Raw genomic sequence first — 13,356 nt, 5'->3', positions numbered from 1 at the left:
CATATTGGGGCATACCGACTCCCCCCCCAGCTCAAACACCCCCCAAAAATCCAGATCTGTGCAACTAAGCCTGGTTTGGTCACTGCTGCCACCCAGACTGGATGAGATGCAGAATTTGCTTAGTCCGTCATCTACATTGATATGGCTTTTAAAGCATAGATCAATGCCCAGCTGTCTGTCAAAATCCATGCAGGCACTTCCCCCAAGGGCTTCACTTCAGAATCCTGCAGCCTCATTAAATTCTAAGCTTCTCACAGGGCACCTGTATCCTCCAAAATCAATCCCCACCTCCCAGGACACCTTTGGTGTGTCCGAGGCAGTAAACGGAGCCTGTAGACGTCTGTTGCACATAAACTTTGCAGGTAGGGGGGACTGGCTCTATCTGCCTGCGGAGGAAGCAGGCTTCTCATGGGAGAGATCAGCCAGTTATGCAATCGTTGCAGCACTACCATCTGAAATCTCGTGAGGACGCTGGCACCGTCGAATCCACGCCTGACTCCTAGCCCCCAGCTGGGTAAGATTTGGAGTCGGCCACCTCCCAGCTCTTATAAAATGGAACGTAACCCCTTCCCCTGCCCCGATGCCACATGGCCACCTATTCTTATTCGTCAGTCTGAGGCCTGGCTGCCTCGTTCCTTTACACCCGTGCAAAGCGGATGTAAAACACACACACGCGCGTGTGTGACAGAGATACGTTGTAGTTCGGCCATACAGCAGGTGCAAAGTAGAGGAGAATAAGGGCCAGGAATCATCAGGCTGTGGAGGGCCTGCAACTTAGCTCAAGTCTATCTCAACCTGCTCTTTCCCTTGGGTGGGGGAAACAGCATCTCTTCTGCCCGTGTAGGCTGTCCTCACCCCCTCCTCTGAGTGCCTGCGCAGCCCGTGGGCAGGTACCAAGTGCAGCATGAGATCCCAAATCAGCTGAATATAGGTCAGCGAGGCAATGGTGGCCTTCAGCTAAGCGGGAGCTGGTTTCCATGGGAACGGGTAATTGAGTGCGAATCCATCAGCAGCTGTGGATGGTTGGGTGGTGGGGGGGACCCACAGTTACCCCCCTCCCGAAGCACTCCCCCCATCTCTGTCTAATCATTTCTCTGATGAGCTCAGATTTAATCTGCTTAAATCCTGGCAGCCGGAAGGGGGAATTTCACCTTCATTTTGGGGCTGTCGCCGCATCAGTGTATTTGCGTTTTATTCTCCCTTTGTCGTGCCCATCAGACCCCCACTGGCACAGGCTTCGGCGCTTTATCTTCAAATTGCTATTGTTTATTTGAAATTGGTTCTGCAGTTGGGATCATTTTAAAGAACCCCCCCAGGACCACGTCGGCAGTTTCCTGGCTGAGAAAAGGAAGCAACAGCAGCTATGTTGTAAACACAGCCTGCAGCTAGCCCTTCTCACCCCTTGACATTGCTGTGTGATTGCACTCGGTGCTGGCTTGACAGCCATGGAGCCTGAAGGCCTCTGTTTATCTCGGGGTCAGGCCCAGTATACACAGTGCCGGGGCAAGTCCTGCCCCACTCATGTGCCTCTGTCTCCACGTGGAGGGGCCAAGCCCTTGGGACCAGAGGAGAGTTCAGTCCTGCCGGCCCTGCACTTGCAACCCCCCCTAAACCTGTCCCGTGACGCTTGGGTTCAGAAACCCTGAACTAGGCAAATATCTAGATGAGTTGATGCACCCCCAGGAAGACCTTTGCATACCCCCCAGGGGTGCACATACCCCTGGCTGAGAATGACTGACCTAGGGTATGTTTACATTGCAGCAGGGAACCTGCCTCCCCACCCAGATAGACAGACACAGGCCAGCTCAAGCAGAACTAAAAATAGCCATGTGGCCATATCCCTCTGTGGGGGGAGGGATAGCTCAGTGGTGTAAGCATTGGCCTGCTAAACCCAGGGTTGTGAGTTCAATCCTTGAGGGGGCCATTTAGGGATCGGGGCAAAAACTGGGGATCGGTCCTGCTTTGAGCAGGGGGTTGGACTAGATGACCTCCTGAGGTCCCTTCCAACCCTGATATTCTATGACGTGTCATGGGCTAGCCATCTGGGTATGCTCTGGCCCACTGCCCTGGATCCATACTTGGGTGGTGAGCCCAGGCTGCAATGTCCACACTGCCAATTTTAGCACACTCAAGTGGAGCTAGAACATGTCCATGGGCTGGAAGGCTTGCTCCAGCTGCGGTGCAGCCGTATACTGAGAGGTGAAATACTTTCAGTCCCGTCACCCAAACCTCAGCCTGTCTCAGCTCCCTGCACACCACCTCCCCCAGAGAGTCCTTGCTAAGTGGGAGCTTTGTTTGTCAGAAGCCTTGTGATGTACTAGGAAAGGGAATGACCTTCTGTGGCCCTCCACCATCCCCGACCTAATATTTTAGCTCTGCGAGCCAGAGATTTCACCCTTTTTTCCTCATCACTAGCCTCCCAGCAGGAGCTGAGTGGATCCAGCCTCATGCGTAATCTGACTGATGCTGGGAAGGAAGCAGTGGAAGGGGCACACTGTTAAGTAGTCAGGGGTTGCAAGAAGCCTCAGCTGAACAGAAATATTGTCCCGAGACAGGGTTGGCAGGAGAATCAGGGGTTTCTTGTAGGTAAATGAGAGGGAAAAACACCAGCCATCTGTGAGCTCTCCAGCTGAAAGACCATCTCCAGTTCCACTTCTCTGTAAAGGCTTGGGCCATCCCCCTTGCCTGCCTGGCATGGTGCTGAGGGTGTGCCACATCTTAATTCCCCCCTAGTTGGGGCACCAATAAATTCGCTTTAACAGCCTGGGCCAAGGAGAAGCCAACACACACTCACCAAAGAGCATGTCCCCTTTTAATAAGGTTTCAGGACAGGAGTGATGACAATAGACAGTTCATCAGTCCCTGGTTCAGAGCTCCCCAACTTCAAGTCCACCAAAGCACGTCTCTGGCTGGTTTTCTGCAGCCTGAGCAAGACACCACTGCCCATTGCAGCCTGCAGAGCTTCTGCTGCTCTGCTTCCTGTTCCTCTTTAAATAGCCCAGTCCTGGGGTGGGGTGGGGGCAAGACAAGGCTTCCTTGATTACCTACAGGCTGTAGGCCCTAGCCTGCCCCTCCTCCATGCCCTCCCATGGACTCCTACCCCTTTCTAATGTGCATAGATGCTGAAGGGCCAGTAGGTCTTTGCAACGCCAGCTATGGGTTGCCTGGCAGGTGACACCCTTGCTGCAAATTAGGAAAAATCACCTGATTTCCCCATCCCCAACTCAAAAAGCCCCGAGAAACACTTCCTCTCCTGCCATGCCCAGCTCCGTGCAATGCCAGCAGCCCTTCTCTGGCTGCCACACAGCTGGGCCTCTTGTGCCAAACGGGTCCAACTCCTCCACTCTCTGCCGGGTCACTTGGAAGTCTGTGGCTGGAACCTCAGAGTCCATGTGGCTTATTACCTGTGCAGCTGGGCTGAGGGTGGAGTAAAGAGACAGCAGCCATACTCCCCTCCCTCTCTCCTTTGCTAAGCATCCTGGCGGGTGGGGAAGCCACGCCATTCATTTTTAGCATTGGCTCAGGAGGGAGTTTGTTGGCAGCCATAATAATAGCTGAGTAGAAAGCCTGACGCCAGCTGTTGGGCTGGTGAGAGCCCGTGCCACTTGGCCACACCGAGCCCACTGGCCAGAGCCCAGCAAGGATAACAATAGAGGCCGAGGAGATATTTTTAAGCTCAGGAAGGGATTGTTTTCACGGTGAAGTTTGTGACACTTGAAATTCAGCAGATGAGCGTGTGCAGGTGTGTTTATGTGTCACAGAGCCAGAGGGAACGGAAGCAGGCAGTGTTTGTGCGTGGGTGTCATGGTGAGCCCTTCCAGCGTGAGGGGCAGAGAAGAGTGAAGTTGAGGGCCTGTTGTTCGTCCTTCGAGTTCAAAGAGGACCATGACCTCACAGTCTGTGGCGCCCTGAACAAGAGATACCGCTGTGGGTTACTTGATTAACAGCGGACATGCGGCTGCTGCGAGATTTATGCTGCTAGCGCTTCTGCTCTGCCTCGGACTATAGCTCCAGTCTCTAGGAGACTCCCGTGTTTCCCCTGTATATGCAGTCCATTTCTCCTGGTTTCTATGTCTGTCTTTCTTAAAGCAACAGGGCGGTGAAAACTTTTTGAGAATTAGGAAAAGCTTATAAATGTTGTCGGGGCGGGGGTGGGGCTGCAGGGGCAAGGGCAGTTATTATGTAACTATTTGTATTTAATTGACTAGATTTCAAGTTGAAGGTGTTTTTAAGGCCCCTTGGTACTTTTGGCAGGAATCAAAATCCATATCAGGGTAGTTTCTGCTGGTTATAGTATTTTCCTTCACTTCCTGCCCTAAAGGAGGTGTTGTGTTGCTGAGCAGTGTGGAACTGGAGCCATTTTCCATCCCAGAAGTGTCTGCATTTCAGCGATGGGTAAAGTGATTCCTGTGTTTGCAGAGCATTGAAAAGCATCCTGTGTTTGCAGAGCATTTAAACACAAATGCATTTTGTGTAAGCATCTAATGTGGTGTAATTATTGTAAACAAGCCAGCATTTCAACATGAACTATGCTGGGTAATGCCATACCTGAGATGTGTGAGAACACGGAAGTATTTGAACACAAGGTAGTGAGCTTGCCATGTGCCCAACAGGAGGCAGGGTGGTTCAGGAGAAAGGGTATTGGACTGGAACTTAGAAAACCTGGGTTCTAATTACTGGCTCTGCCACTGACTTGCTGTGTGACCTCGAGTGAGTCACTTTGTTTCCTCTCCACCCTTTATCTCTCTGATAAGCTTTACAGGAAAGGGTCTGTCTCTTACTCTGTGTTTGTACAGCACCTGCCCCAGGGGGGCCCCAGTGTTGGTTGAGGTCTGTAGAGGCTACTAATGATTCATAACGTTCACTTTATGGATCCAATATCTCTCATCTGGCACACTAAACAAATAAATGTGCTGGTTACAAGAGTACAAAAAAGTCTGGGGGGAAAAATAAAACTTCTAATTTTAACACTTCAGATCACCAAACCCAACTGGCAGGCAGGTTAGAAGAGACATGCATATGGGCAAAGTGCACTTGGCTGGGCAGTGAATTTTAAACATGAGAACTGGCTGATTTGTGGTATTTTCATGGCTCCAGTACAGTATTTTTGGTGACATATAATTTGACTGTTACTTATAGTGCCTGTTATGAAACATCCCAGTCTCATTGCAAGGCAGCTGGAGAGCATCATTAGGGTTGTGCGGGTTGCTGGGTATTGACCTTGGTGACGCCTCTAACTGTTTTGAAGGGGCAGCGCAGTGTTAGTCTCTGCATCCAGAGGGAGATGCTTTGGGTCAGATTCTGATTCTGATTCATTGTTTCATGGAACTTTATGGCCAGACGGGACCATGAGTGAGACCTCCTGTCTATCTCCGGTCATTACATTTCATCCAGATACTCCAACATGAAGTGCAAAGACTTTAGTTAGACCACGACATTTCAGTCCTCAGGAGACTAAACTGTGGGGCACAGGCACAGAACAGGACAGATCGAGGTGCCACCAATACCCGAGACCCCTACAGTGCCAAGGAATTCATTAGAAGAGATATGCCCAGATAATCCTAGCAGGCAAACCATGCCCCATGCCAAAGAGGAAGGCAACCTTCCCCTCCCCTTGCCCCAAGATCCCTGCCAATCTGAGCTGGGGGAAAATTCCTTCCAGCCCCAGATTTGTCAGAGTTGAGTGGGGTCACTGAGTACGGTGTGAGGTCAGGGTCTGGCCATGAGAGAGATTGTACAGTACCGGGATCCCTGCTGCATTCCAATGCTCATTCCCTTGTGATCCTGGCTGCCCTATAATGGTGGTTTCCACCATTTCTTCCCCTTTGGGTTCCAGTGATGTCCGGAAGTTCAAGGAGACGAAGAAACAGTTTGACAAGGTGCGCGAGGACATGGAGATCTCTCTGGTGAAGAATGCGCAGGCCCCACGGCACAAGCCCCACGAGGTGGAGGAAGCGACGGGCACTTTGACCATCACCAGGAAGTGCTTCCGACACCTGGCCCTGGACTACGTGTTACAGGTGAGGTTCTGACCCACCAGCTCCATCCAGTCTTCCTGTCATAGAATCAGGCAAGCTCAGGATAAATGCTGATTACCCATCAGCCGAGAGTAGAGGAACCACTGGGTGGGTGGAGGTGAGAAAGGAGGATCTGACATTTGGATTTTAAATGGCATCTGATTGTGAAATTATCCAGCACTTAATCTGCTGCCTCACATGGCAGAGAATCCCTGGGAAGTTTTTAAAAGCCAGTGCATGATCTGGCGAGACCAAGTCAAAGGTGTTTGGAGCAGACCTGGTATGAAAGGCCATATCTGTACTGAGAGTTTGCCCCAATTTCAGCTGCGAGGTAGCCGGGCTGCTGCAACCCCAAGGATAACCAGGAAAGCCACAATTTGCCCTAAGTCTCAGGTCTGCTCTGACCACCCTTTACTTGGTATACTCCAGCCTGTCCATATCAAATGCTTACTTTACCCCTGCTTGAAGGTGGGGTAAGGTCCACTGATGTACACGTATTGGTGGGGTTGCTATCTCTATAACTGGCATTGATTGCTTGGCAAATTCCCAGGATAGACAAGGCCTAAGGGAGAGCCGGTTTCTCTCAGAAGTCTCTGCCTCTCTGATCTGCAGATCTCTCCAGTAGGGCTTACAAGATGGCATTGTACAATTAGCCAAAGTAAGAAAGAGAGATAATGCCTCTGATTGCTTTTCTCCCCAATGTTCTGATTGTGAGTCACAGCCCATTCCTCCTACAGAGAGTTTCCTTAAAGAAAACCTCTGGGCACATGTGTGCATGTTTGCATATATATTTGTGCATGCACACACATGTGTGTTTACACATTGCTTGAAAAACCGCACCCTAGCTGAAATGGTAAATGTCACAATCATTTTTCATAAAGAAAACTTAAACTAATTCCCTTGATTGAAGCTCCTTTTAGCATTACAGTCTCCTCAAGTAACATAGTTTTTGCCCCCATAATTACCCCTTGCCCACTGCCAAAGCTTTTTTTGTATCGTTTGCAGATTTGATCAGCTGACTTCAGGTTCCTCCTGCCAGGCAATGGGTTTAATAATTGAACAAATTCAGTGCAAATATTGATCCATGTGTCACTCCAATAGCCCTCATTCCCTGCCGCACCAAAATGGGACCATCTGCCAGCACCTTCTGTTTTATCACAAGATAGTCTGTGATGTCACATCCTACTGATTGCTGAGAATCAGCAGTGGGTGGAAAGGGGATGCTGTCCCTTTAATTTGTAAATTTGCTAACCTTGAGGGATTGTAGCTCTTCAGCTTCTGGGATTTAGAGAGAAATCCATCTGTGGTTGCTGGCAAGGTCACTAGGGAAAGAAGTTCCTGTGTTCTAGGCCAATATCCAATGCTGACGAAGGTAGAAAGCGCCACTAATGCCATAGGCCGATCCAGTGGGATTTCTCTGCTAGCCCTGCAAGGAGGTGGGGGGGAACGATCTAAAGCCATGTGCCCCAAAAGACACAGACAGAGGAACTGGGGCAGGATCCCTTTGCATCTCTTTAGGCTCAGCGACATTAGAGATGGGACAGGGTTAGCATTTTATTTATTTATATGGACACGCTGGGGCCCTTGACATAACTTAAATCTGCATGCGGCTGTTTAATCTAAGTGCGGCTGTTTTACCAATCTCTGTCCCCTTCCGACAATTCCCCTTCCCTATTTCAAAGGTCTCGGAAACAAGAGGAGTCCTGCTCAGAGGACGTAAAGGGGTTGGCCTGCAATGCAGAATCTGGCTCAGCATTTTTTGGCTAATGTGCCTCTCATCTTGCCCAAGGATGTGAAAAGCAAGGAAAACTACCTTGCCCAAGGAAAAGCAGATTCCAGCCTCTCAGCTCTCTGGTTTATCACAGCAGCCAAATATCTGTCAGTGAGATGATCAAGGAAAGTTGGAGTTAAATTAGTTAACTACTATGCAAATCTGCCAAAGTCCCTCCCCCTCAACTCCCCCACCACCACCAAATTGGATTGCATGAATCAGTTACTTGAAGTAACTGGGTATTTTTAACTGCCAGATTAATTTGTTTTTACCAGTATGCATTTGTGTGGCCTAGGCGTGCCATCTAGTGGCTGGTTTGGTTTATTTATTGGAATGTCTAGATGAGACCAAACAATTAACAGAAGCCTCCATGGTGGGAGAAAGAGATCTGGCAAAAAGACACCTTTTGGCCTCATGCAGATGCCAGGAAACAGTCCTAGCAAGGCCACGACTGACATGTCTTCATCCTTACGGCTTGGCACTTCCGCTAGCACCAGACCATAGCTGCAAAGACACAGCACTCATTTCCTGGACCAGCAGCCTGGGAAAAGCAGGAAGCCTGCCCTTCCCGCTTTTACCGGAAACTAGTTTCCATTTATCATGAAACAGACTTTGGCCACAGGCCCAAAATTTGCATGAAGGAACTTTGGTTTTATGAGTATTTGCACACACAAAAATGAGTCCAAAAGGGGCTCAGACCCAGAGAATTGCAATTCATGGCCAGGGTTCTCCAGTGTGATCTGGCACCTTTGCGTTCCTCAGGCGGTGCATAGAGGCCAGATTGTGATTGTAAATGGCCATGGAGTTCCCCTGGTGGAGTGGAACCCCCCCGCTTTGGCTCCCATCTATCCCCTATCCCCATCCTGGCTGTGGAAGGGAAGAGGGGGAAGGTTGTGGGGCAGGCTGGGGATGTGTCTGAGCTGAGTTCCTCTACATGATACTCGCTGGTATAAAGCCCTCTGGATAGCTGTAGCAGAAGATGGGACATGGCTGAGGAGGAATTGGGAGGCAGGTTCTGCCAAACGCAGACACACTCCATCCCCCGCGCCCAGCAAAGCTCGGACATGGGGGAGAATCAAGCCCTCAGTCCCTGATCGAGGAAAGCGTTTGCCTATAACTTTCGCTCCACTCTCGTCTCAGCTACTCCAAGTGCAGCATCGTTGGAGCTAATTGGTGCCACATTTATAAATGAGATACTAACACACCGGGACCTGTTTTGCAGCTGTCATGGTAACATATTGTTCGTGACACCGACAGCTGAAGCCCCATAGAAATCTTCTGCTACATTTGACAGGCTCTCTAGTGCTAATTACAGCACTTGTAAGGCTTCCCAGATGGGATCCATGGGAAAGGTATTATGTAACTGCACGCTATTCATTTTTTATTTTTAAGGTGTCACCATCTCTTCTGCAGCCTCTTACTTTTCATTTCCCTTTAATGTTTTATAAATCTCAGAAACATTTTTCATCTCCTGACCTGTGGTCCATGACCAGAGCTGACAAGAATGTACTGGTCCTGAGAGCGTTTGCACTGGTTCACCAACCAAACAGCTTTGCAACAGTCTTGCCCACCTGATTTTGGCATCTGTTATCTCGTGAACAACTAGTGCTCACTAATGGACCTAGACACAGATGCTAGGCTGGCTTTATGGCTCTTACAGTGTACCCTGCAGCCAATTCACCAAGCATCCTCTACTATTCTGGTCCTTGTGCCTTTCTTGGGCAAAAGCTGCTGGTTGCTTCGAAAGGTGCTGTGATTTTGCGATTCAATTAATTAGGGATTAAGATGAGAGCCCACCAAACTCTCTGTATTGGTGACATACGGCAGGTCTCCAGAAATAAAAGGACAGCACAGGAATCTGCTGCATCATGCCCTGTCTTTTATAATGGGGATTCAAGCTGGGATTTGCCTGATCAAAGTTGCACGTAGCAGGCTGAGAGATGTTGGAACGTGCTTTTGAACCGCACTGCTCAGCACCTGCTGAAGGAGCACAGGAACGGAGGCACTTTAGCACCAAAACCGACTGTGTTTTGCAGAGAGGTGCTATAACGGCTGCAGAGTACGTTTCAGAAGCAAGACCCTCCCAGCCTCACTAGATGGTGCTGTCTTGCTTCTCTGACCACGGAAATATGGCGCTAGACTAAGGACTGCGTGTGTGACTGAAGGCCCCTTCTTTCGTCCTTAGAAGTGACCACACACCACAGGAGATCAGAGGCAGACTCGGGGCCACGCAGTGGAAGTTTACACAGCAGCTGCCTGTGCTCTGAGGATAACTTCAGTTTCCAGGGCTGTCAGGTGACTGATGCCTTTCCTGAGCGCTAAAGTCACGGAACTGGTTTCCTTTGTAAATCACAATGGGTTATTTTAGGAACAAGGTCCCCATGCTCAGGTACCGTAGGTGCGGATTACGTGGCCAGCTGAGCTATGGCGAATGCGTAGCCCTGAGCCAACACAGATTGTACTGACACCACTTGATCTAGCAGGTAGGAGGTAGCAAAGCAGTAGCGCACCAGATGTTAAATGTGCATCGTCATCACAGGCACCAAGTATTGATTAGTCTCCTGGGGCCCAGCCTAGCTATTCCGGTGATCTGCAGTAACGCAAAGGGGGCAGCATCTTCAAATGCACCTATGTCCCTTAGGTGCATTTGATCCAGGAACTTTAATTTTTACACACGGACCCTTCCCAGAAATCTCTACATCTCCGAATGGGCCAGTCAGACGCCAACTGCCATTGCCTGCTTAGGGTTGTTGCAATGGGTGCTGCTTGCTATGTCTAGCCCATAGGCTGCTGCAGCTGAGTTTCTTATCTTGATTCCCTCACAGATCAATGTCCTCCAGGCCAAGAAGAAGTTTGAAATATTGGATGCGGTAAGGGTGTCATTCAGTTTTCCCTGCTGTCCCCTGGTGACTCAGTAGACTGTTTCAGAGTAGCAGCCGTGTTAGTCTGTATTCGCAAAAAGAAAAGGAGGACTTGTGGCACCTTAGAGACTAACAAATTTATTTGAGCATAAGCTTTCGTGATGCATTCCGATGAAGTGAGCTGTAGCCCACAAAAGCTTATGCTCAAATAAATTTGTTAGTCTCTAAGGTGCTACAAGTCCTCCTTTTCTTTCAGTAGACTGTAGCATTGCACACTTCGTTTCGCCCAGGCAGATACACGTCCGCATGCGCCCCCGGCACTGAGATCATGTTTGACACAGGCAGGAAGGCCGATGTGGGCTGCAGGGTTCTGGCACAATAGCACACCACAAAGAAACAAAAAAAATCCCTCGGCGCTCTGGAAGGGCGAGGGCTGTCAGAGAGAAGTGACAGTGACACTGTGGAAAAGGCGCCATTGTCACTCTGTGGGGCGGGATGGGGGGATACCTGCAAGCTTAGTAAGATTAGAGGGAGGAGGAATGGTGAGAGAGAGAGGGCACAGAGGAAGAGCGAGAAGGCGGAAAAAGAGGATGTGTTGATGTCTGCAGAAAGAGGTGATGTAGTTGAGCCTGAGAAGGAGATATGCATGGTCTCGAAATGATATAGTCTACCTTGGTACATATATGGCCACAATCCCCATAACGTCTGAGCACCTCACAGATGGTGCGTGTGGCCTCAGAGCACCCCTTAGAGGCAGTGCCTTATTCTTATTCCCATTTTACAGAGGCGGAGAGAGATCAAGTGACTTGCCCAGGGTCACTCAGGGAGCTGGTGACAGAGCCAGGAATAGAACCTAGATCTCCTGAGTCCCAACCCAGGGCCTGGTCAGTCACAAGAGCATGTAGTTCTATGAGGTGTGTCGCTCCCTTCGCCATCATCAGCAGGGAGGAGAGCTCCCCCCGAGGCTAGCGTTCTCCCGGGTGTCACCCAACAGAAGGCACTGGAGTGACACGGGGGGATTCATTCGGCCCTGGCAGAGGGAGGGGCTCTGAGGGAGCTCTGTTAGAGAGGACTGTGTCTGCTCAGGCTGGTTTCCTAGGCCAGCCCTGAGGCTGATGTTCTACTGGGGCGAGTGGGTGCCATGCATAACCTCCCCTCCCCCGGCGGCACTGTTCCTGTTCTGACCGTGTGCCTTGTTTCCCATCCCCAGATGCTGTCCTTCATGCATGCCCAGTACACTTTTTTCCAGCAGGGCTACAGCCTCCTTCATGAACTTGATCCCTACATGAAGAAGCTAGCCACTGAGGTGAGGGATTGGGGCGTGGGGGTGCTTGGTTCAGTTTGCCATTTCCCTTGTGGTGATTCCTTTACCATGAGAGCCCTGAGTATCGAGACGGGAATGCTCCGAAACCTGTCTTTGCCAGGAACATGGCCTGGCATGGGGATTCGGGAGCTCAGCCGTAATTAGACAAGTTGGCTCTTCCTGGGCATCTCCTGCTCACTGGACCAAGCAAAAACCCCTATGGTCCATCTGGGACTGGGCAGCCTTCCCAAGCACAAGGCATCCTGGTTGTTTTTGGTGGGGTTTTTTTTGTATTGCATCTTTCTTGCCAAAGTTTAGGGCCTGGCCTGGAGACATTCCCTCCAGATTCCTGATCAGATTCTAGCCCTGGTCTTATACTGAGACCAGTGCATGCTGGGGAAGGAGTTGGGAGTTCACAGGGTGGTGGGCATGCCCAGGTGGGACAGACAGGAGCGCAAAAGCTCGTAGCGATGTGCCTCAGGATAGAGTCTTTGTGCTTTGGTCTAAGGAGCTCCCTGTAACCAGGGCGGTGACAGAGCATCACCCCAAATCCCATGTTCTGGGAGGAGGTCCCGGGGCGGAAAGTTAACTGCTGCACCAGCCCGCAGCACCCACCCAAATGCAGCCTCACTGGACCCGGGGAAACTCGCATCCCTCCCTAGGACGTAGGCGATTGGCAAGACTGGCGTGAGCCCAGAGGAGGGGAAGTGGGAGAGATGGCTGGGGGCCCAGTAATGGGAACCATCTCGCTGAATTTTCCTTCCGGTTTTCTCCTCCCTGTCTTCAGCTAGACCAGCTGGTGATTGACTCGGCCGTGGAGAAGAGGGAGATGGAGCACAAGCATGCGCTGATACAGCAGAGGGTGAGTCCCAGGGGGCTGCAGGCTGGCATGAGAGGACATCACTTTCCGTCAGCACGGAGAGCTGAGTGGTTAGCGACACCTCAGCCTCCCAGCAAGGGGACTGCTGCGGGAGAAGCTAGCGATGGAAGTGTCATGGCCCTGCAGCTGGGTTACACACCGTGCGGCAGTTAAACCTTTCTGCTGTCGTGTGCCGGAGCTGGGTTTGGATGCCGCTGCAGGGAGGTCCCTTCCCAGCTAGCACTATTCTGGTTTACAGAATGGAAGTGCCATCTAGTGTTTGGAGCTGAAGTGATCAGGAGTCAGAACTCCTGGGTTCTGGGCCCACTCTACCCCAGGGCAAACATTTAACCTCCTTGTGCCTCAGTTTCCCCCTGCTTGTGATGCTTCTCTGCCTCCCTAGGCGGTTGTGAGGCTTAATTGGTTAATGTCTGTGAAGCACTTTGAGATTCTCGCGCTCAGGAAGCCATTCCCAGACCATGTTATTGTCATGAGTCCACACATAAAAACAGTGTCATGTAAGGCCGGGATATCGCTCTGGGAAG

General features: G+C 50.7%; 1 protein-coding gene across 4 annotated transcripts in view; it reads left to right on the top strand.

The window, feature by feature from the left end:
* Nucleotides 1-13,356, top strand: part of ACAP3 (ArfGAP with coiled-coil, ankyrin repeat and PH domains 3) — a 160,001-nt gene that overhangs the window by 94,587 nt on the left and 52,058 nt on the right. For all 4 annotated transcript variants that reach the window (XM_043499920.1, XM_043499919.1, XM_038376936.2 and 1 more), the window contains exons 6-9: nucleotides 5,837-6,020; nucleotides 10,614-10,658; nucleotides 11,860-11,955; nucleotides 12,740-12,814. In XM_043499920.1, coding sequence (XP_043355855.1) covers nucleotides 5,837-6,020; nucleotides 10,614-10,658; nucleotides 11,860-11,955; nucleotides 12,740-12,814 — 400 coding nt within the window. The remainder of the gene's footprint in view (nucleotides 1-5,836; nucleotides 6,021-10,613; nucleotides 10,659-11,859; nucleotides 11,956-12,739; nucleotides 12,815-13,356) is intronic.

The sequence above is a fragment of the Dermochelys coriacea genome, chromosome 18 (genome assembly GCF_009764565.3).
Source record: "Dermochelys coriacea isolate rDerCor1 chromosome 18, rDerCor1.pri.v4, whole genome shotgun sequence".
NCBI classification, from domain to species: Eukaryota; Metazoa; Chordata; order Testudines; family Dermochelyidae; genus Dermochelys; species Dermochelys coriacea.
The sequence above is the reverse complement of the archived record's forward strand: the minus strand, read 5'-3'. Positions and strand labels throughout refer to the sequence as shown.